Genomic DNA, 22,963 nt, shown 5'->3' with positions numbered 1-22,963 from the left:
TTACCTTGTAAAATTAAAATATTCAATTTTTCCAGGCATCCTAACATTCTGAGACTCTTTGGCTACTTCCACGACGAGACACGAGTCTATATGATTTTGGAGTACGCACCCAAGGGTGAACTGTACAAGGAGCTTCAAGCCCAGCCAGAGAAGAGATTTGATGAGCCAAGGTAATCATTATTTTGTTCAAACGGTCCAATATGATTATCACAAATATTTTCATCTAGCTGTGATGTGGAGTTTCAGAATGTGGTCATAGTCATTGGGGTTCCATGGATTTGGCTAACTCTGGAACTCGCTAACCCCATGTTAAATGCACAATCTTCAAATTTGGTCAATGAGAGGAACTCACTAACTTGTTTGGTTTTGGAATTGGCTAACTCTGGAACACACTATCCCACTATATTCATGACCTACCTTCCATCGGTGCCGCACGGTTTGATTAACCCTCGTAAGAGCGAAATCGTATAGTGTGAATTAGAGCGTGACAAGTTGTAAATTATTCAGTTGGCCTAATGTCTCTAACTCAGTAAGACATATATTCCTATTTATTCATTTCCTGGTTTTTAAAACAGATTTTATGATAGGCATTAACATCTAAATCATGAGTACATAAAACACAGTGACTTGCAAATTTTATATTTTTTTAAACAACAAAAATACATACAATTACATTTTAAGTACATATCACTAAAAATTGTTCCCAATTCGTATACATCAGTTTATCTACAATTTATTTCATTTGACCAGTCATCCTCAACACTAAACAGTCGATGTTTAGTTTTAAATTCAATGATTTTCAATATTTGCTGGTATATTGTGTAACAAATAGTTAGCATAGAAAAATTCATAAGAATAAGTAGTCATAAGAATAACATACAGGAAGTGAATATGCAGGTTTCCTGCCAATAAAATTTTGAATGAAGCTTTTTAAGGTAGTATACAGAATATCTTATCTAGATAAAGTAACATGCCGAGTTTAATTAAGATGTGTCAAGAAATAACTATATTTATGAAATTTTTTATTGGCACTTATTACCAATAGGACAAATAAAATTGGGACACTGTAAAGTGTTAACCTCACAATACCTCAGTAACGAACGATCATAGAGCAATAAATCAAAATAGGTATATTTATTTTTTTCGAGCTAAATCAGAAGCTGCAATGACAAAAAATATAAAAATAACTATATTACAAATATTTAAAGACCTATATAGAAATATAAAACACACCCCCTCTTCTAATAGTCCGATATGGCAGGTTTTGGTTTCTGGTTTGGTACATTTTCCCAATGACCTCCTTGAAAGAAACAGATAGTCTTGAGAGGAAACGTCGCTCTTTATCATTTCGCTAACTATTTGAAGGGTTGAAACTATTTGAACACCTGCGCTGCCTCTCGGGAAAGGTTACAGTGTACTTGGCGGTAAGAAAATGTAATTTGGTCTTCCACCATATCGCGTACAAGTAGGGATGGACGAGATTGGATTTTTAGTTCGAGACAAGATGAGACGAGATTTTTTATTTCTCATAAAATTTCGAGACGAGATTTCTCTTCTCATACACAACGGGAAATGCACGTTTGAAATTTTTACCTGATTTTGTAACATTGTTAGATGACTGTTTAAATACTAAAATAATGACAATAGGCAAGAATATTTACAATCTTTCATTAAATAACATCAGCATAACATTTTTTTATTAATCACGCCTAACTTATTAAAAATGCCTACGATTAGGAAACATGGTGATATCAGTTAGGATAGAGTTCAACTTATCCTAAAATAAAATAAATCAAGTTTTAATTTTTTAAGTTTTTTTTTTTTAGTTTTAATAAGTTTTTTTTTCAAGTTCCTACGAACAAGTTTTAATTATGTTCCATACTGATCATTTTCTCTTTATCATTAGGTAGAACCCATAGCTGTCATTCTGAACGATTATTTGAACGTTTGAGAATATTCTCTGAAGAAATGTGATTAAAATTAATTAGTCCATTTAGTAATGAGTGGAGCGAAGCGAAGCTCTTTGGGAACGACTTTAATGCAAACTTTCTAACACATTAACACAATAACGGTGGAACATATTTTAGCCAAACTTACCAAGGTTGCTTTGTCAAATGTTTGGAAGGTTTAGACGAATTTCATATGTTACCATTGAAACAACTAGATGGTAACAACTAGATGAATTTTATATGTTGGGAAAGTTGTAACCATCCTGAGGCTTGGTCACTAAAACCAACATGGGCTCTAGAACCAACATTAATATGTAGGGAAAGAAATTTGTAACAATCTTTATTAACAATCCAGCATGTTTTTAGTGTTTCCACAGGGGTGAAAAAGACTCTTAATGGCTCCTCCTGGTTGATTGAATTGTCTTTTATTAAATTAGACAGTGCAGGCGGCTGATGTCATATCACCAATGTCCATAATATCATCAGTCTGGTTAAATACTACTGACCTTTTGCCATCCTAACTAGGTTGTACCATTGACTAATTACTTTTTTATCGCTTCACCATTATATTCTGACTAATCATTAGACTCTCCTCCCTAATTGACAATACATGTCTCCAGAGCTGCGCAACTGATTCTCCAATTGGCAGATGCACTACAATATTGTCACGCGAAGAAAGTGATTCATAGAGACATCAAGCCAGAAAATATCTTACTGGGAGCAAAAGGGGAACTGAAAATTGCTGACTTTGGCTGGTCTGTCCATGCACCGTCTTCCAAGTAAGTTTGCCATTGTGTTAATGTCAGCTAACAACTTAGTTTTGCAACAAAAAACGTTTATTCACTTATACAATTAAAAAGTACAACATTTAGTAAAACAAAACTATATTTTATTAATGTAAAAACTAACTGACAACAAAAAGTAAACAATCTTGTTATTTTAACATATGGCAATAAATGCTGTGAATTTGATACAGACAAGAAGCACGAACACTTCACCTTTTCGCCGAGATTGAACTACTGTCATTGTCTCCAAGAAATTTTGTATGTTTTAGTTGGTCGGCGTGTTTTTTAAAGGTTATAAACTTCTTTATAATCTTTAAAAATCTTTTGTTAAGATTATATACTTAACAAAAGATCGGGCTTTCCTATCTGTTTCCAAGTATGATCTAAGATGATTGACGCGCAGCTACCTTTATCAAACTGTCACTGTCTCTTGGCCAAAGATAATTTATGGTTCTTTACTGATAGGAGAGACACCCTGTGTGGAACACTGGACTATTTACCCCCAGAGATGGTGTCAGGACAACCTCATGATGCTAACGTAGACCTATGGAGTCTCGGGGTGCTGTGCTTTGAGCTGGTCACAGGGAAACCTCCTTTTGAGACCAAGTCCTACGATGAGACGTACTACCGCATCCAGCGATCGTTGTTCATATTTCCTCCTCACGTCTCACCGCTTGCCAGAGATTTGATCAAAAAGGTATACTGATATTGAGTTTTTTTTGGTCTTAGCATTATACTTTAGGTTTATTCTGTAGTATGTGATAAAGTAGCAACATTACAATATAATAAATAAAAGTAGTGATGGGCGGATCCAATCCGGATCCGGATCTTGAAAAATTCAGCTTTTGGTTGCAAATTAGCTGTTGTCATTTAAATAAAAAAAAAAAAATAATGGTGCTGTACCCTGTTGGTAAACCTTTATACTTTTTAATGCTATTGAGCATCACAGAATCAAATTGTTTAGTTGAACCAGCTGTTAAGATTCTTTAATTCCATTTAAATATGAGTACTCATAAGGTTAACATGGGGAACTCCAGAGCCACTGGGGCGGAGCCCTTTTGGCGGATCTGCACCAAACTTCACACAAACCATCCTTGAATAATGCTTAATAATGCCTGAAAGGTTCATTACAATCTGTCGAGCGGTTTTGGAGTCCATAAAGGACTAACAAACATACATACGATTGGATTTTATATATATAGATGACATCATTAGATATGAGACCCCACGAACTGTTCAGCTAATTCAGGGCTTCATGGTGACCATTGTAGAAAGTAGGGATGGGCGAGATTGGATTTTTAGTTAGAGACGAGACGAGATGAGATATTTTTTTCTCATAAAATTTCGAGACGAGATAGAGACGGGATTTCCCTTCTCATACACAACGGGATATGCTCGTTCAACATTTTTACCTGATTTTGTAACATTGTTTGATGACTGTTTAAATACAAAAATAATAATAATAGGCAAGAGTATTTAAAATCTTTTATTAAAAAACATCAGCACAAAAAAAAATATATTTATTACACCCAACTTATTAAAAATGCTTACGATTAGGAAACATGGTGATATCAGTTAGGATAGAGTTAAACTTATCCTAAAATAAAATAAATCATAAAATAAAAGCAATATTTATTTATATAAAATAGTTACTTGTTTTGGCTTTGTTTATAGTTGTAAAATATGCCTCAAACTGCTTACACTTAACAAAACTTCTCAAATGATAAAATAATTAAAGTAATATTTACATGTAAATATTATATATTTTTAGGGGAAAAATATTAACCCGAACAAGTGCACATTTTACTCTTGCTATACTCACAGTTAGTCATACAGAAGTGAAGTGAATCCTCTCCAGTTCTTGGTCTTCAGCCTTTGACCTTTGAGCTTTAACATGCATTTCCTGTTTTTATTGAGCTTCCCTGGTTCTTTCTTAGTAAGCATTAAGCGTTGAATGTAACTTTTGATACTAGGGTTTTGATAAAAATTATTATTCAGATTCAGATGTTATTAATCAGAGTTGTCGTCTTTTCTTAGAATATGCCCTGCCCATCTCAGTCTTCTGCTCCGTACCTCAGCGACAATATCCGGATCCTTAAATAATTCTCTAAGTTCCCAATTATGTCTCGATCTCCATTGTCCATCCTCAAAAATCGGTCCGTACACTTTCCTCAAAATCTTGTTCTCAAATACAATAGCTTTCCTTTCTGATTTCTTGCTTAAGATCCAATTTTCTGAACCATACAGGAGAACTGGTCTGATGATTGTCTTATAAATCCTGAGTTTGGTGGTGTGGGATATTATTTTTGAAGTTAGTAACTTGTGACAGGCCGAAAAACTTTTTTGTGCTAGGTTTAATCTATTTTGTATTTCTAGCTCTTCATCATTATCGCTGGTGAGGATGACTCCCAAATACTTGAAATTTGTTACTTTTTTAAATTTATACTCTTCAATTTCAATGTAGTTGTTATTTTGGTATCTTGGTTGGTCATCATCTTGTTTTCTTCCACATGTCATAAACTTGGTTTTCTCTTCATTTATGTATAGCCCCATTTTTCTTGTATGTTCAATAAGCATTTTTGTTACATCTTTCATTTCTTCTATATTATGTGTAATTAATACTATGTCATCTGCAAAAGCTAGCAAGTTTATGTTTGTTCCTATCTTAATCCCTACTTCTGTCTTTCTTATCTCCTGAAGGGCTGTTTCTATGGCTAAATTGAACAGCAATGGAGATACCTCGTCTCCTTGCCTCACACCCGTGTTCACCTCAAAGTCTTCCGATACATCTCCATTTACTCTAACTTTGCACATAGAACCTAAAACACTCAATTTTGCTAGTTCTATAAGTTTTCTTGGTATACCTAGATGCTCCATGTTTATCCACAACTTATTTCTATTTATGGAGTCATAAACCTTTGAAAAATCAATGAAGAGGCAACAGAATGATTTGTTGAACTCATAATACTTTGCTATTGACTCTTTAAGAATGTAGATTTGATCCGTCGTTGATCTGCCTCTGCTGAATCCTGCTTGATGCTCTCCAACAATATCTGTTGTGTATTCCTCTAGTCTTCTCTGAACTATTTTGGGAAGTATTTTGTAGGTGACATTTAGGAGAGATATGCCTCTGTAGTTGATCCTTCTAAATATCCTTCTAAAACCTTCTAAATACCTGAAATAAATTCCAAATTAACCACAATTCCGTCCGTGTAACTCTCCCAACTCCCAAAAGATTTGTAATATTATTGATGATTCATTCAATTCCAATGACCAATCTAACATGCTTAAATACTTTAATACTTTACTTAAATACCGCTAAGTTCTTTTGGTACTAAGTTATAATTTGATATCTAGATACTAAGAACTTTTGGTACTAAGTTCTTATGAAATGGCGACCATACAATGTAGGTATTTTAAGCCAAGTATGAATGGAGATGAGTGTAGGATGAGTGGCACGATCTTGTAGTCTTGTTAGTGACTAAGGCCGACATTCCATAGACACAGCTGTTAATTAATAGCCCAAACAGCTAATGGCAACTAAGGGACCTACAGTTTATAGTGGAATCCGAACCACATTTTTTCCTTGGTATATACGAATTGGTCTAATTATCAGGATAGTACTGCGGACAGTCGTAATACTCACTAGTGCGGACGTTAATCCACACCAGAAATCGGACAGACCCGTAACCGTCGGACAGACAGTTTACAATCTCATCATTATCTGATGAGTTTCCTTATGTTCTCGCCATACACTTCACTAATCTGTCGATGAATTTTAATGGCTTTCACACCTTTAGCACTTAAAAATCTAATTACAGCGCGCACTTCACAGTCAGCAGCAGTCTCAATTGGCAGCATAATTTTTAATGCTCTACACCGAATGTAAACACAGCCGATTGTTGCCAAATTTCCAACGCAGGCTTGCCAATAGATGCACATACAGAGTACAAATGTCCAAAATGCCAAAATGCTGGAACGGAGAAATTTAAAAAAGGTACTTACTTAAAAAACATGCCTTGTATATTTAAGAATATTAAATAATTTAATTTTTATAAAAGTTCTGATATTTCAGTAACAAAGTTGTTATTAAATACGATCCTGTGGACATTACATCTTCTCCCACAATAGAGACAAAATTCAGATCATTTCCTGCGGTCATGTAGACATCATCATTGTTTCCCGCAGTCACAGTAAAATCCTGATAACTTTCTGCGGTCCTGTATTTTGTCATTGTCTCCCATGGTTACAGCAAAACTTTGAATATCGCCTGCGATAACGGAAACATCATCATCTTCCACGATCGCAGCAAAATCCTAATATTTCCTGCAATCTTGTAGACTTTGTCATTGTCTCCCCATGTCACGGCAAACCTAGCATTAACGGAACATCATCATCGTTTTCCGCAATCGCAGAAAAATTATGAACATTTCCCACGGCCATAAAAAGTCATCATTGTCTTACACGATCATGGCAACATCAGTAGTTTTACGACTGTGATTTTTGCAAACGTGTCTGGTATCGATATTGGAATCTACTTTTGGCGGTTGATTCTCAAATCCCCTTCCAAAGAAAAGAATTAGTGTAATCAAGAATTGACTTTGGAATCTGCCTACCCCTACTATTATCTTATATTAAATATGAATACAATGAAACCTTAACCCATCACAATCAACATTGGCAAGCCCTTTTTTTTCAAATGCCAATGGGCACTGTACTATTTTGTTCTATTTTCTTACAAGTTTATTTTTCTTTCAGTTGTTAGTTGTAAAGCCGTCTGCTCGTCTGCCGCTCCCTGAAGTCAAGAGTCATGAATGGATAACAGTCCACGTCTCCTAACCATGTATGACTCATAATATTGACACATACTCCTAAAAATCATGATTTGACCTTCAAGATCCAGAAGATCTGTACCAGTTCTTATAATTTGTATGTCTTGTCCTTTCACATGCTAAAAAAGACGAGTAGTTCTTAAATGTTTGCACCTACAGTTTAAAATTTTTTCAATATGTAGTCAAATTTGTAGCTTTAATTATCTCAGTTAGACAAGTAAAACAAAAAAATAAAATGTGTTTGAAAATGCAAAAGTAAAACTTTTTGTAAACAGCTTTAAATATTAGTAAAATTAATATTTGAAACAGAGAGAATGTAAAAAGTGCAATTCTAAGTTATTAACCTTTCAGATTTGTGGTGGTAGATAAGTCTATTTGACTACTATTTTTAAAGGAATAAGTTAACGAATTATACTTAAGGATAGGTGATATTAAAAGTTTTAATAGTGTTAATAGTTCATTTGTTTTGTGACTGTTGTAAAATGACTGCAAAACTATTACTGATTTGCTGCTATCTTGACTACTATAACTTAGCTGCAAGTAGTAATATGTTACTCAATCAACAAGAGTTTACCTGGATAACCTGGTAAGAGTGGTGAGAGTTATGAACAGTTTTAAATATACTTAAGTTCTATGACTTCAAACCTTTGGTAGGAGATTGCATGCTAAGTATTACAACAGAACAATTAATTTAAGGGTGACCAATTATTGAACAGACAAGTCAATTAAATTATTATATCGTTCATAACTATTGCATCCTGTTAAAAATCTTGACAATTGCAGATTTGTAAATTTGTTATCTCTAGTATAAATTGTATTTAAAGACTGTATTTTGTAACATTTTTATAAGAGTTTTTGCGATATATGTGTATATAGTAAGTTGTATTAAGTTTATTGTTGTAGGTCATGAAATAAAGTTATTGATAGAATTTTATACTTTGTTTTTCACTTTGAACCAATGTTTGAAATAAAACTATTTAAACTAAATTGTTAAGGTAAGTTTTGGGGAGGATGATTGAAAACAGATTAGGATGATGATATGTGATGAATACACTCCTCAAAGCAATTTAAAGGAAAATCTCAAAGTTATCTCATAGTTACTGATCCATTTGTACAGCAAAAGTTTTTGTACATGTGTATTAAAATAACTGCTGGACTGTCAAAACTTCCTATTCCACAAAAATATCGTGAGTTGAATCTGAATATATACATTTTTTTTTTAAAGCAACTTGCACATAGCAACTTCTTGCACATAATTAACTTAAGTATACTGTCCAGTAAATTTCCAAAATCTTAAAACTGCCAAAGTCACCCCAATTTAAAAATCTGGCAAAAAAAAAACATTGCATCAAACTTCAGACCAATCTCATTGCTGGGTGCAATATCTAAAATTCTTGAAAAATGTGTTAAGCAAAAATTATCTTTTTAACTTGAAAACGAAAACATTATTAGTGATTCACAATTTGGCTTCAGAGCATGTAAGAGCACACACAGGTCATGCATTGTTTGATATTAATAACTTTATATCAAATAAATTAAACTCAAAACAACGTGTACTGGTGACTTTCTTAGATTTAGCAAAAGCCTTTGACTCTATTGGTAGACATAAACTTATCAACAAATTGGAATTTTTTGGACTAGACAAGCTCTATTGACTGGTTTAGAAGTTATTTAAAAGACCGAGTGCAAGTTGTTACAATCGATGGTGTTACAAGTACTGTAATAAAAGAAACATTGAATTCGGTGTGGTCCAGGGAAGCAATCTTGGGCCTTTGCTCTTCCTGGTTTATATAAATAATATATCAAAACTAGAAACAAGAAGCATATTATTCTTGTTTGCAGATGATACGGCTGTGGTGACTACAGGCCATGATGAGGTGTATGAGCGGGCATCGTCCGACCTACTTAAGTTTAAAAATTGGTTGGATCATAATTCTTTAACTTTAAATGTAACAAAAACTAAATGTCTTCCAATTTTTTTAAAGAAGGAGAGTAATCCGAGCCCGCGTCATTTACGTTAGCACTCCTGTGGTGATCCGGCGTCTCGTGACTGTGACTGTAACGTCATCAAACGTGTGTCACAATACAATACAAATATTTGGGCATAAATGGACGAAAAACTAAGCTGGGTTCCTCACGTGTGGTATGTCAAGCAGAGGCTTAGAAAATTAGTAAATGCATTCGATCAGCTGGGCCAGGTGCTGACGGTGGATCACTGCAGGATGGTGTATTATGCCTATGTGCAGTCGGTGTTACAATACGGTGTCCTGGCATGGGGTGGCGTCTCGTCAGCTGTGCTTCTCTAAAAACTCTGAGAAGAAATAAAAGGGATTTTTTAAAAGCCAATTATAAAATTGTTTTGAAAACATTGAGTGAGTTGGATATGATTGAACAATTTTACTGAGTTAGTTATATATTATCCGTGACATCACTATGTGGCTTTTTACAGTCAAATTTAATCTGAAAAAACTTCTTTTAATATTTAAATTGCTTCTCGTATTGTGACTATGGATCTCGTTACATGAAGTTTGAAACGGTAATTTTTTAAGGCTGTAAACCATGATATCATATATATGTACAAATAAATAGCTGTTTGGAATTCAAGTTTAATAAAAAGAGATTTACAATGAGTATCAGAATGTTCATTACTTATAATTCGAACAATATTTTTCTGAATCAGTAAAATATCCTGAATTCCTTAACTGCTTCCCCAAAATATCAAGCCATAGCGATAAATACTTAAAAAAAAGACGAAATAGGACATTCTTACATAGCTACTGTCAACAAGTGAGATCAGTCTTCTAACTAGATAAACAACGCGAGATAATCTTGTAGATAGATAATCTACGTGAGATTCCCAGCTGAGCTGGTTATCAATATGCATGCCTAGAAATTTCACACTTTGTTGTATATTATCAAACACCTGATCTGTGGGTCTTAAACTGAAAAGAATGTTGCAGTGTTGCTGTTTATAAGCGGATGATCGGCGAGTGGCTCTCGCACATCGGGCGGGCTGCTGCAGAGGCTTTGATCCAGTCGGTCTATATCCCAGACGTCTGATATTGTCATGATTCAGTCATTGGTCGCATTTTTATTAGTGATGGACGAGACTAGATTTTTCACTTCGAGACGAGACGAGACGAGATTTTTTTAATTCCCGCGGGACGAGATTTTTTTTCGGGACGAGATTTAATGAAAAGTTATAAAAAAATTAATATCTACTTTTTAAGTTCAGATATATTTACAAGTTTTAAGAACTTGGCAAAAAATAGACAAAAATATTTAATTTCTTTTATTGAAAACATCAATAAAAACATCAGTATATAAAAGAAATTAATAAGGCCTAACGTATTAAAAATAACTCTTCGGCATAGGAAACATGGAGATGTCAGTTAGTAAAATATAGTTCAACTTTGGAAAATATAAAAAACAACAGTATTACTAGTTAAGTATCAAGTAACAATTTTAAGTCTTGTGTTATTAATAGAATGATTTTGGAGTAAATTATTTTGGCTATGTTTACAGTAGTAAAACATGTCTCACACTGCTTACACTAACAAAACTTTTCATTTGCTATGCAAAAAAAATATAAAATGATTGAAGCAATATTTCCTTGTAAAGAATAAATAATTAAATATATAAATATAACGCCTTTGCAATTTTTTTTAATTTTTAATTTTTTGAAATTTTAAATAAAAAGTTGCAATTTACGTTTCGCAAAAAAACTTAGTTTTTTTAAATTTCTAAATTTTTATTTTGAATTAAAAGTTTGCAATTTACGTTTTGCAAAAAAACTAAGCAGTAAAATTTTTTTTTTATTTGAAATTGATTTTTTTTAGGGATGGACGGGTCCCGAAATTTCGGGAATTTTTCGGGAAAAAAATATTCCCGATTATCGGGACGGGATTACATTTGACTCGGGAATTTTTCGGGACGGGATTTGGTCCGATCGTCGGCGATTTTTCCGCTTCGCGAGTGCCGATAACGCCGTTATTGCGAGCGATAGGTCCGCGAACGCAGGAGACGAAGTCATTTCGACGATTACGCCGTGACCGCAGAGTCATAACGACGATCGCGCCGTGGCCGCGATTATTGGACCGACGATCGCACCGTGACCGCGAGTCATAACGACGATCGGGCTGTGACCGCGGAGTCATACCGACAGTCATGCCGTGACCGCGGAGTCATAACGACGATCGCGCCGTGACCGCGAAGTCCTACCGACGATCGCGCTGTGACCACGAGTCATACCGACGATCACGCCGTGACCGCGAGTCATACCGACGATCGCGCCGTGACCGCGGAGTCCTACCGACGATCGCGCCGTGACCGTGGAGTCATACTGACGATCATTCCGTGATGGCGAGTCATACAGACGATCACGACGTGACCGCGAGTCATACCGACGATCGCGCCGTGACCGCGAGTCATACCGACGATCGCTCCGTGACCGCGGAGTCCTACCGACGATCGCGCCGTGACCGTGGAGCCATACTGACGATCATGCCGTGATGGCGAGTCATACAGACGATCACGACGTGACCGCGGAGTCCTACCGACAATCGCGCCGTGACCGCGAGTCCTACCGACGATCGCGCCGTGACCGCGAGTCATACCGACGATCGCGCCGTGACCGCGAGTCATACCGACGATCGCGCCGTGACCGCGGAGTCATACCTACGATCGCGCCGTGACCGCGAGTCATACCGACGATCGCGCCGTGACCGCGGAGTCCTACCGACGATCGCGCCGTGACCGCGGAGTCCTACCGACGATCGTGCCGTGACCGCGGAGTCATACTAACGATCAGTATAATCATGCCGTGATGGCGGAGTCATGCTGACGATCGAGCCGTGATCGCGAGTCATACCGACGATAACCCCGTGACCGCGGAGTCCTACCGACAATCGCGCCGTGACCGCGAGTCCTACCGACGATCGCGCCGTGACCGCGAGTCATGACGACGATCGCGCCGTGACCGTGGAGTCATACCGACGATAACCCCGTGACCGCGGAGTCATACCAACGATCGCGCCGTGACCGCGAGTCATGACGACGATCGCGCCGTGACCATGGAGTCATACCGACGATAACCCCGTGACCGCGGAGTCATGACGACGATCGCGCCGTGACCGTGAGTCATACAGACGATCGCTCCGTGACCGCGGAGTCCTACCGACGATCGCGCCGTGACCGTGGAGCCATACTGACGATCATGCCGTGATGGCGAGTCATACAGACGATCACGACGTGACCGCGGAGTCCTACCGACAATCGCGCCGTGACCGCGAGTCCTACCGACGATCGCGCCGTGACCGCGAGTCATACCGACGATCGCGCCGTGACCGCGAGTCATACCGACGATCGCGCCGTGACCGCGGAGTCATACCTACGATCGCGCCGTGACCGCGAGTCATACCGACGATCGCGCCGTGACCGCGGAGTCCTACCGACGATCGCGCCGTGACCGCGGAGTCCTACCGACGATCGTGCCGTGACCGCGGAGTCATACTAACGATCAGTATAATCATGCCGTGATGGCGGAGTCATGCTGACGATCGAGCCGTGATCGCGAGTCATACCGACGATAACCCCGTGACCGCGGAGTCCTACCGACAATCGCGCCGTGACCGCGAGTCCTACCGACGATCGCGCCGTGACCGCGAGTCATGACGACGATCGCGCCGTGACCGTGGAGTCATACCGACGATAACCCCGTGACCGCGGAGTCATACCAACGATCGCGCCGTGACCGCGAGTCATGACGACGATTGCGCCGTGACCATGGAGTCATACCGACGATAACCCCGTGACCGCGGAGTCATGACGACGATCGCGCCGTGACCGTGAGTCATACAGACGATCACTCCGTGACCCGCGAGTCACAAGTTTCTATAGGTACCTGTAAATTGTTACCCATTTTTTTGTTTTTATAGATCAGTGCCACCACAAATGGTAAAAATTTATTTCGTATGTCTTTTTTGGTAACTGAAATACAGTACTTTCTTTTTATGCACAGAAAAAAATCCCGTCCCGTCCCGTCCCGAAAATCGGGAAGGAAATAAAAATCCCGTCCCGTCCCGTCCCGAACTAAAAATTCAATCCCGTCCATCCCTAATTTTTTATTTATTTTTTTTTTTTAATTTAAATTAAATTAAATTTTTTTTTTTATTTAAAATTTAAAGGTTTGCAAATTACGTTTAGCAAAACAACTCAAATTTTTTGAATTAACAAAAAATTAAATTTTTTTTTAAATTTCAAAAATACTTTAAAATTTTTGTTTTTAATTTTTAAATTTGTTTTTATTTTAATTTTTGTTCAATTTAATTTTTCTAAATTTAAAATTAAAAGTTTGCAATTTACGTTTTGCAAAAAAACTTAGCAGTATTTTTTTTTTAATTTGAAATTGATTTTTTTATTTAATTTTTTTTTATTTAAATATAATTTAAATTTTTAAAAATTTTAAATTTAAAGGTTGCAAATTACGTTTAGCAAAACAACTCAAATTTTTTGAATAAACAAAAAATTTAAATTTAAAATTCAAAAATACTTTAAAATTTTTGTTTTTAATTTTTAAATTTGTTTTTATTTTAATTTTTGTTAAATTTAAATTTTTTTAATTTAAAATTTAAAAGTTTGCAATTAACGTTTTGCTAAAAAACTTAGCAGAAAAAAATCTTTTTTAAATTAAAAATTTTTAAAAAAATTTGATTTTTTTTATCTTGTCTCAAAAATATTCCGTTAGCATTTTAATCCCGCCCGAAGCTTCGAGATAAAATAAATCTCGAAGTTTCGGGTCTTGTCCATCACTATTTTTTTTTATTTTACTTGAAAAACATTGTAATCCATATTGTTCTGTATGGGATTCAGATCATTGTGTTGGAGTAAATACAATGGGCTGAGTCTTGTGCGGTGTAGTGCGACGTTGCGTTTAGTGTTAAAAAGTAATTTACCTCATTTTAGAATTCAAATTTTTGTTAGCGTTTAAAATACAGTTATTTAGTTTAGAGCTTAGACTTATTTAATTTGTGTACTTAGAATAAAAAAGTGCATTGATTACAACAATTTTACAATACCCATAGACTGCTGATGTTGTTAACTCTTCCCCCGATCACGGATCAATAGTCTATTTGGGGGAATAATTCCTTTAACTTACAATGTATTGTAATATTGTTTTTATTTTATGGAATAAATCATTTTGACTTGACTTGAAAACTTTAAGTATTGTTTTCTGCACTACAAAAAGAGGTTGCAATATAGTTTTGTAAGCACCACCAAAAGCAATAATTCCTAATGACAACAATGATTGACATATGCATAGTGTGCAGCTTCAATTTATTTTTCTTCTAGAACATCACTAAGATGTCTAAATGCATATTAATTATTATATTTACGTAATTTATTTTTTAGATATTCAATATGTCCCGACCATTTAATTTCAAACCAAGTTTAAACAGTCAGACATTTATTGTAAACAAAAAGCTGCCAAGATAAATTAAAACTGTAAGCATTGTAATTTTCTCGCTCTTTCCTCAAAACGTCGAAAAGTAAAATATTTTGATCTGCTGTTATTGGTGACCGTAAAAAGTGGAACACCGGGTTTCAGGAGAACAGTGCTGGGCAAGTAGTACTTATAAATGCTTTTATACTTTATACTTTTCATTGAAATTGCGACCATACAAACAAAGTAGGTATTTTAAGCCAAGTATGAATGGAGATGAGTGTAGGCTGAGTGACGCGATCTTGTTGTCTTGTTAGTGACTAAGGCCGACATATTCCTTGGACACAGTTAATTAATAGTTCATACAGTTAATGACAACTAAGGGACCTTTTTATAGTGGAATACGAACCACATTTTTGCCTTGGTGATGTTAACAAATTGGTCTAACTATCAGGATAGTACTGCGGATAGTAGTACTCACTAGTGGTTACGTTAATCCACACGAGGGAGTATCGCATCACATGCCTATAAATATCCACAATTTGTGACCTCCTTGTAGCTGGATTACAGGACGACACCACCGTCCCAGTCAAGATCATGACTGCGAGTGGTTGATTGTGTTTTTAGAGGAGAGATTCAGAGGCAAACGTTGCATTGTCCATGGTCGAAGGCTAGGAGGAACTTAAAGATTACAAGGATAGACTCCCATTAGACACAAATTGTTATTTTCAAATAAATACAGTCTACCAAAGATCTGACTCAGTAGTCGATCGGCCCCTTTTTGTATTGTTCATCGCAATGGTACAGTAGTATTATAGTCCACTGGCAAACAAGTCCCTACTGCAATAACATACAACCTGCTGTTCACGGAGGCTGTATAAAATATACTTGGGGAGTCTGGTGATCTCAATAATAAATTTGTTTTTCTCTATTTTTCCTGGGACAGTGCATATTAGTAGGGTTGATAGGATCGAATCAAATTATATCACAATCATATCCTCCACTTGGAAATAAGTAGGTATTTCTCTGACTATATTCGATTAAATTTTGTATCATCCATTCCCTGCTGACTGTGTGAATTGGAATTGTGAATTTAATTAATAGCTCAATACACATTTTTTTCCCAAGAGTGACACATTTTTAAGAGTAACGGCTTAACCAATCATATAGTTATATTCAACTTGATTTAGCTTTGCATTTTACTTAATTATCCAAATATCAACAAAAGCTAATGTAAATTAAATATCTCAGCATATCTGGCATTATTGAACAATTTATTGTCAATGTAAACATTCAATAAACAGTAGAAGAGAAGAACCCCTGATATCCGGCCTTGGTTTTACCGGTCCTCTGTTTATCGGCCCCTTCCAGGAAGCCAATATCAAAATGTTTTTCTCACAGCTTTTAACAGACATTTAGTGGCTGCTTATGTCATCAAATAAATGTTTGTTTATACATTTATTTGCTGTGTCACTATACTAAGTTGAGCTAGTACAGGCCTAACCTCTGATCAGTTGGTTGATTATTTCCCAAGTGTGGTTAGTACAGTACATTATTTTTTTATTTCACAAAATGGATAAGAATGTTGAGTTGAAATGCATAACGACTTTAGCCTAGAAATATTTTTTTCTTTTTACAAACATGTTTATTTTTATTATAATCCCAGAACATACTGGAATTTGACTTTTGACTGCATACATTGATTACCTATTGTTATTAGGTATGAATTTTCATTTTCATAGTAGGTTGGTTTATACGGCCAGAGGGGCTTGGTCCCATGGTGACCGGATATGAGGGGTTTTACTGTACGTATTATTATTTCTCGAAACACAGTTGCTTAGTTGCTATCAAATTAGCTCTGTCAAATTAGCTGTGACAAAGAAAACAGTTTCAAATTCAAATTAAAATTATAGACGATACTAGGATTTATGAGGATAAATATAGGCAGGATTGTTGTCTATGTAGCTTCTAAATGTATATATTAGGCTAAATAATTTAAAAAAGGGTACTATGGTGTATTATTTATTAATATATATATATATATATATATATATATATATATATATTTAGAGAGAGAGTGGTTAAGAAGTTACATACACAACAATCTTGCCTGGCGCCTGTACTTTTTTCCGGAAAAATACGTTTCGTAGAATGCATGACGACGATGGGTCGCTTCGCAAGCTGAATCTACCGAATCTACCAACCAAACCCCAAAAAGCAAAAAGCAAAAACTGGGGTTGGGGACCGTCGTGAAGTTAGCGGCTCTTTTCATCGGCGCTTTTTCGGATTGTAATAGATATGGGTTGGTACGCCTGCGGGCGCCACAAACGTGTTTTGCAGGGATGTCGGAAACGCAATTCAATGACAATACTGTGCGAAATGATGTTTTTACATTTATATAATGTCATTTATACCTTGATAAAACGTGTATACACGTTAAAACTAATTAATTGACGTATTTTAAAAGCCATATTTGAGACCGTAATGTACATTATACGTAGCTATGGCTTAACATAACGCGATCAATTAAAACTCCGAACTTAAAAAAGTGCATAATCTTTTTCCTAAGCCCATCACATCAACTTTGAGCTATTCTAATGGTAATATACAATGTGTAGAGTACTCAGTATTAACATGATTGAGGCAGTCCAGTAAATTACGAAGTTATATGGCAAAATCTATATAGTTGATAGGAACTCGCGTCAGGAAAAAGTGCACAATATTTTTCCTAAGCCCATCACATCAACTTTGAGGTATTCTAATGGTAATATACAATGAGTAGAAGAATCAGTATGAGTATGATTGAGGCAGTCCCCTAAATTACCAAGTTATATGGCAAAATGTATATGTTGATAGGAACTTGCATCGGGAAAAAGTGCACAATGTTGACCCTAAGCCCCTCACATGAAAAGTGAGGTATTCTAATGGTAATATACAATGTGTAGAATAATCAGTATGAGTATGATTGAGGCAGTCCCCTAAATTACGAAGTTATTTTGCAAAATCTATATGGTTGATAGGAATTTGCGTCAGGAAAAAGTGCACAATCTTTTTCCTATGCCCATCACATCAACTTTGAGGTATTCTAATGGTAATATACAATGTGTAGAATAATCAGTATGAGTATTATTGAGGCAGTCTGCTAAATTACTAAGTTATATGGCAAAATGTATATGGCTGATAGGATCTCGCATCAGGAAAAACAGTACAATCTTTTTCCTAAGTCCATCACATCAACTTTGATGTATTCTAATGGTAACATACAATTTGTAGAATACTCAGTATAAATATGATTGAGGCAGTCCTGTAAATTACGAAGCTATAAGGCAAAATGTATATGGTTGATAGGAACTCGCATCAGGAAAAAGTGCACAATATTTTTCCTAAGTCCATCACATCAACTTTAAAGTATTCTAATGGTATGTAATATACAATGTGTAGAATACTCAGTATAAATATGATTGAGGCAGTCCTGTAAATTACGAAGCTATAAGGCAAAATGTATGGTTGGTAGGAAACTCGCATCAGGAAAAAGTGCAAAATGTTGACCCTAAGCCCATCACATAAAAATTTGAGGTATTCTAATGGTAATATACAATGTGTAGAATAATCAGTATGAGTATGATTGAGGCAGTATATCATGATAAATATGAATACTCATAAGGTTATTATGGGGCACTACAGAGCCAATGGGGCGGAGCTCGAAAGGATTTTTGAGATAAGAATATGCCTATATGTTAATCGGGAATGTGAGCTATCATCATGCCAAATTTCAGCCCAATCCATCCAGTGGTTTATGCGTGATTGACCTTCTAACACACAAACAAACACACAAACAAACACACAAACTTTCATATTTATAATATTACTAGCTGTAACCCGCGGGCTTTGCCCCGTTTAACTTCTTAATTTTCAAGATGATCTCGATCGCATGGCTCAATCACGTCCTCGTTGATGTTCGTTCGCTACGCTCACTCACCTTACGTTTTATCAAGGTATAATTGACATTATATAATTTATTTTTGTAAAAAAACACAACCGACTTCAAACGCTCTAAAAAGAATGAAATAATTTCAATAAAGTAAACTTTTGTATTAGGCAAGCTCACGTATTTTAAGTCGGCGCGGCTCTATGATGATTTTTGATACAAAATTGAAAGAGGGTGTCCATATTGCAGGGACTATCTATAACTAAAGGTGTTAATCTGCATGTCTTTTTCATAGTTATGCGTTAAGTGTTATTTTATTACCGTAATCAGAGATCGACATTATAGTGGTATTAACAAGTATCTTTAAAAAGATAATAACGCATTTAAATGTTTCTAACTTGGAAAAGTAACGTGTTAATACTAAACTAGCTTCTTTTCCCTATCATAATATCAAACTAAATTATTTTCCTATTCATATAGAACATTTGTGTGTGTTATTTTCATAATGCATTTATTCTGAAGTAAACATAAAATACGAGAAAATATTTCCTAATATAAACAAAACAGTTCAGTATGTTTTTTTTTTATATTTATTTATGTTATCCAGCTACAATATATTGATTTTCAAAATACACACACAATATTTAATTTCAATCATATTTACAGTTTGAGCCGCAATTTCAATCATATTTGCAGTTTGAGCCGCGCCGACTTGAAATACTTGAGCTTGCCTAATACAAAAGTTTACTTTATTGAAATTATTTCATTCTTTTTAGAGCGTTTGAAGTCGGTTGTGTTTTTTTACAAAAATAAATTATTTCACGATTTTTAGTGATTGTATAATTTTTTATATATTAATTACTTGAGGTTTTTTGATAAGCAAAACTGTTTGAAACAATCAAAATTTCCACAGAACAATCATTAGTTTAAAACTGCTTGAGTCACCTTTTCAGGTTACATAATCAATGGGTATGAAAATAAACATTTTTATATATTCCTTAAGAAGAAAGAGTTGTCCATTACATTAGGCCTAATGAAAAACTAATTGTCTTTTCTAGATACATTGAAATGTCAGACATCATCGTTTCCTGCAATCGGTGTACTTCTACATTATAAAAAGAAATACAGTAACGTCTCAAGCCTTTTGGAACAATATGAAAGTTATTCCTCAGCTACCAGCACTAAACAATCTCTCAAAATTGGAAAATTGGTCGTTAACACGTATAGTACCTTTGGAAAATATTTTATGAAAGATTGGTTCAGCTAAAAGTGGTGTAAGTCATGTTGGGGGTTTTGTTTGCTCAAGATATAGCCTAGTCGAATTGCAAATCATCTTCCTCTAGGACTTTCTGAAGCAGGCATAATAGGCTAGTACTGATATGTTATAGGTTATAGTAACTGGGTAGAGAATATTAATAAACATTCCACATCTGCAAATGAAATATGTATATGAAAGATTGGTTCAGCTAAAAGTGGTACAAGCCATGTTGGTGGTTTTGTTTGATAAAGATATAGCCTAGTCGAAATTGCAAATCATCTCCCTCTAGCACTTTCCGAAGCAGGAATAATACAGTAGTATTGATATGATATAGTAATTGGGTAGAGAATATCAATAAACATTCCACATCTGCAAATGCATGTTTAGTAATTAAAATATTTAACACTTTTAATACAATTGGCGATTATGCACTGTCACACTTCTTAGGTCGTGTAAGGAATAATTACATTTAATTTATATTTAGACCTGTTTTACGAATGCATTGGTTTTCACAATACACCTTTATTTGTCAATATCATACAGCTATTAACTGAAACATATATGTTTTTAAGTCAGAATATTCAATACTAAAAACAGAATTACTGTATACACAAATCAGGTCAAACGTTAAAATACATTTTTTATAGTAAACAAAAAGCATTTTTCTCAATGTAATTCATTTAGGCTCCATGGCAAGAAATAGTTTATTGATCAATATGAAGCAACTGTTTCATGAAGAACTGTCTGTAGTTTCATTTAAATGTTTTCAACTAACAGCTGTATGAATGTTATTATTATTTGTTGCCTTCTCTGCACAAATGTAAACAATCTGCACAAATGTAAACAAAATAAATGTTGAATATTTAAGGTTTTCAGAATTTTTCACCGAAACTAATATTATACTTAAACATAATATATAAGGTACCAAATAGAAACTCTCCTGGTTATTTTGGTGGTGGAACCACACTGATCGGTAAAAGAATCACAGAGAAATTGGAGAACATACATAGAAAAAAAAAAAACATCGCCACAAACAAATTGAGAACCTCCTCCTTTTGTTGGTAGTGGGGAAGTCGGTTAACAAAAGGAGGAGGTTCTCAATTTGTTTGTGGCGATGTTTTTTTTTTTCTATGTATGTTCTCCAATTTCTCTGTGATTCTTTTACCGATCAGTGTGGTTCCACCACCAAAATAACCAGGAGAGTTTCTATTTGGTACCTTATATATTATGTTTAAGTATAATATTAGTTTCGGTGAAAAATTCTGAAAACCTTAAATATTCAACATTTATTTTGTTTACATTTGTGCAGATTGTTTACATTTGTGCAGAGAAGGCAACAAATAATAATAACATTCATACAGCTGTTAGTTGAAAACATTTAAATGAAACTACAGACAGTTCTTCATGAAACAGTTGCTTCATATTGATCAATAAACTATTTCTTGCCATGGAGCCTAAATGAATTACATTGAGAAAAATGCTTTTTGTTTACTATAAAAAATGTATTTTAACGTTTGACCTGATTTGTGTATACAGTAATTCTGTTTTTAGTATTGAATATTCTGACTTAAAAACATATATGTTTCAGTTAATAGCTGTATGATATTGACAAATAAAGGTGTATTGTGAAAACCAATGCATTCGTAAAACAGGTCTAAATATAAATTAAATGTAATTATTCCTTACACGACCTAAGAAGTGTGACAGTGCATAATCGCCAATTGTATTAAAAGTGTTAAATATTTTAATTACTAAACATGCATTTGCAGATGTGGAATGTTTATTGATATTCTCTACCCAATTACTATATCATATCAATACTACTGTATTATTCCTGCTTCGGAAAGTGCTAGAGGGAGATGATTTGCAATTTCGACTAGGCTATATCTTTATCAAACAAAACCACCAACATGGCTTGTACCACTTTTAGCTGAACCAATCTTTCATATACATATTTCATTTGCAGATGTGGAATGTTTATTAATATTCTCTACCCAGTTACTATAACCTATAACATATCAGTACTAGCCTATTATGCCTGCTTCAGAAAGTCCTAGAGGAAGATGATTTGCAATTCGACTAGGCTATATCTTGAGCAAACAAAACCCCCAACATGACTTACACCACTTTTAGCTGAACCAATCTTTCATAAAATATTTTCCAAAGGTACTATACGTGTTAACGACCAATTTTCCAATTTTGAGAGATTGTTTAGTGCTGGTAGCTGAGGAATAACTTTCATATTGTTCCAAAAGGCTTGAGACGTTACTGTATTTCTTTTTATAATGTAGAAGTACACCGATTGCAGGAAACGATGATGTCTGACATTTCAATGTATCTAGAAAAGACAATTAGTTTTTCATTAGGCCTAATGTAATGGACAACTCTTTCTTCTTAAGGAATATATAAAAATGTTTATTTTCATACCCATTGATTATGTAACCTGAAAAGGTGACTCAAGCAGTTTTAAACTAATGATTGTTCTGTGGAAATTTTGATTGTTTCAAACAGTTTTGCTTATCAAAAAACCTCAAGTAATTAATATATAAAAAAATTATACAATCACTAAAAATCGTGAAATAATTTATTTTTGTAAAAAAACACAACCGACTTCAAACGCTCTAAAAAGAATGAAATAATTTCAATAAAGTAAACTTTTGTATTAGGCAAGCTCTAGTATTTCAAGTCGGCGCGGCTCAAACTGCAAATATGATTGAAATTGCGGCTCAAACTGTAAATATGATTGAAATTAAATATTGTGTGTGTATTT

General features: G+C 35.1%; 1 protein-coding gene across 2 annotated transcripts in view; it reads left to right on the top strand.

The window, feature by feature from the left end:
• LOC129004753 (aurora kinase A-like) overlaps positions 1 to 8,500 on the top strand; it is a 41,644-nt gene extending 33,144 nt beyond the window's left edge. For both annotated transcript variants that reach the window (XM_054433368.1, XM_054433367.1), the window contains exons 7-10: positions 36 to 170; positions 2,570 to 2,728; positions 3,200 to 3,431; positions 7,493 to 8,500. In XM_054433368.1, the coding sequence (XP_054289343.1) occupies positions 36 to 170; positions 2,570 to 2,728; positions 3,200 to 3,431; positions 7,493 to 7,573 (607 nt within the window). In that variant the 3' untranslated portion in view covers positions 7,574 to 8,500. The remainder of the gene's footprint in view (positions 1 to 35; positions 171 to 2,569; positions 2,729 to 3,199; positions 3,432 to 7,492) is intronic.
• The last annotated feature ends 14,463 nt before the right edge of the window (positions 8,501 to 22,963 follow it).

Source organism: Macrosteles quadrilineatus, unplaced genomic scaffold (assembly GCF_028750875.1).
Source record: "Macrosteles quadrilineatus isolate MER2022 unplaced genomic scaffold, UCM_ALF_1.0 Scaffold_11__1_contigs__length_5352618, whole genome shotgun sequence".
NCBI lineage: Eukaryota > Metazoa > Arthropoda > Insecta > Hemiptera > Cicadellidae > Macrosteles > Macrosteles quadrilineatus.
Note: the sequence above shows the minus strand (reverse complement) of the source record. Positions and strands in the feature narration are given on the sequence as shown.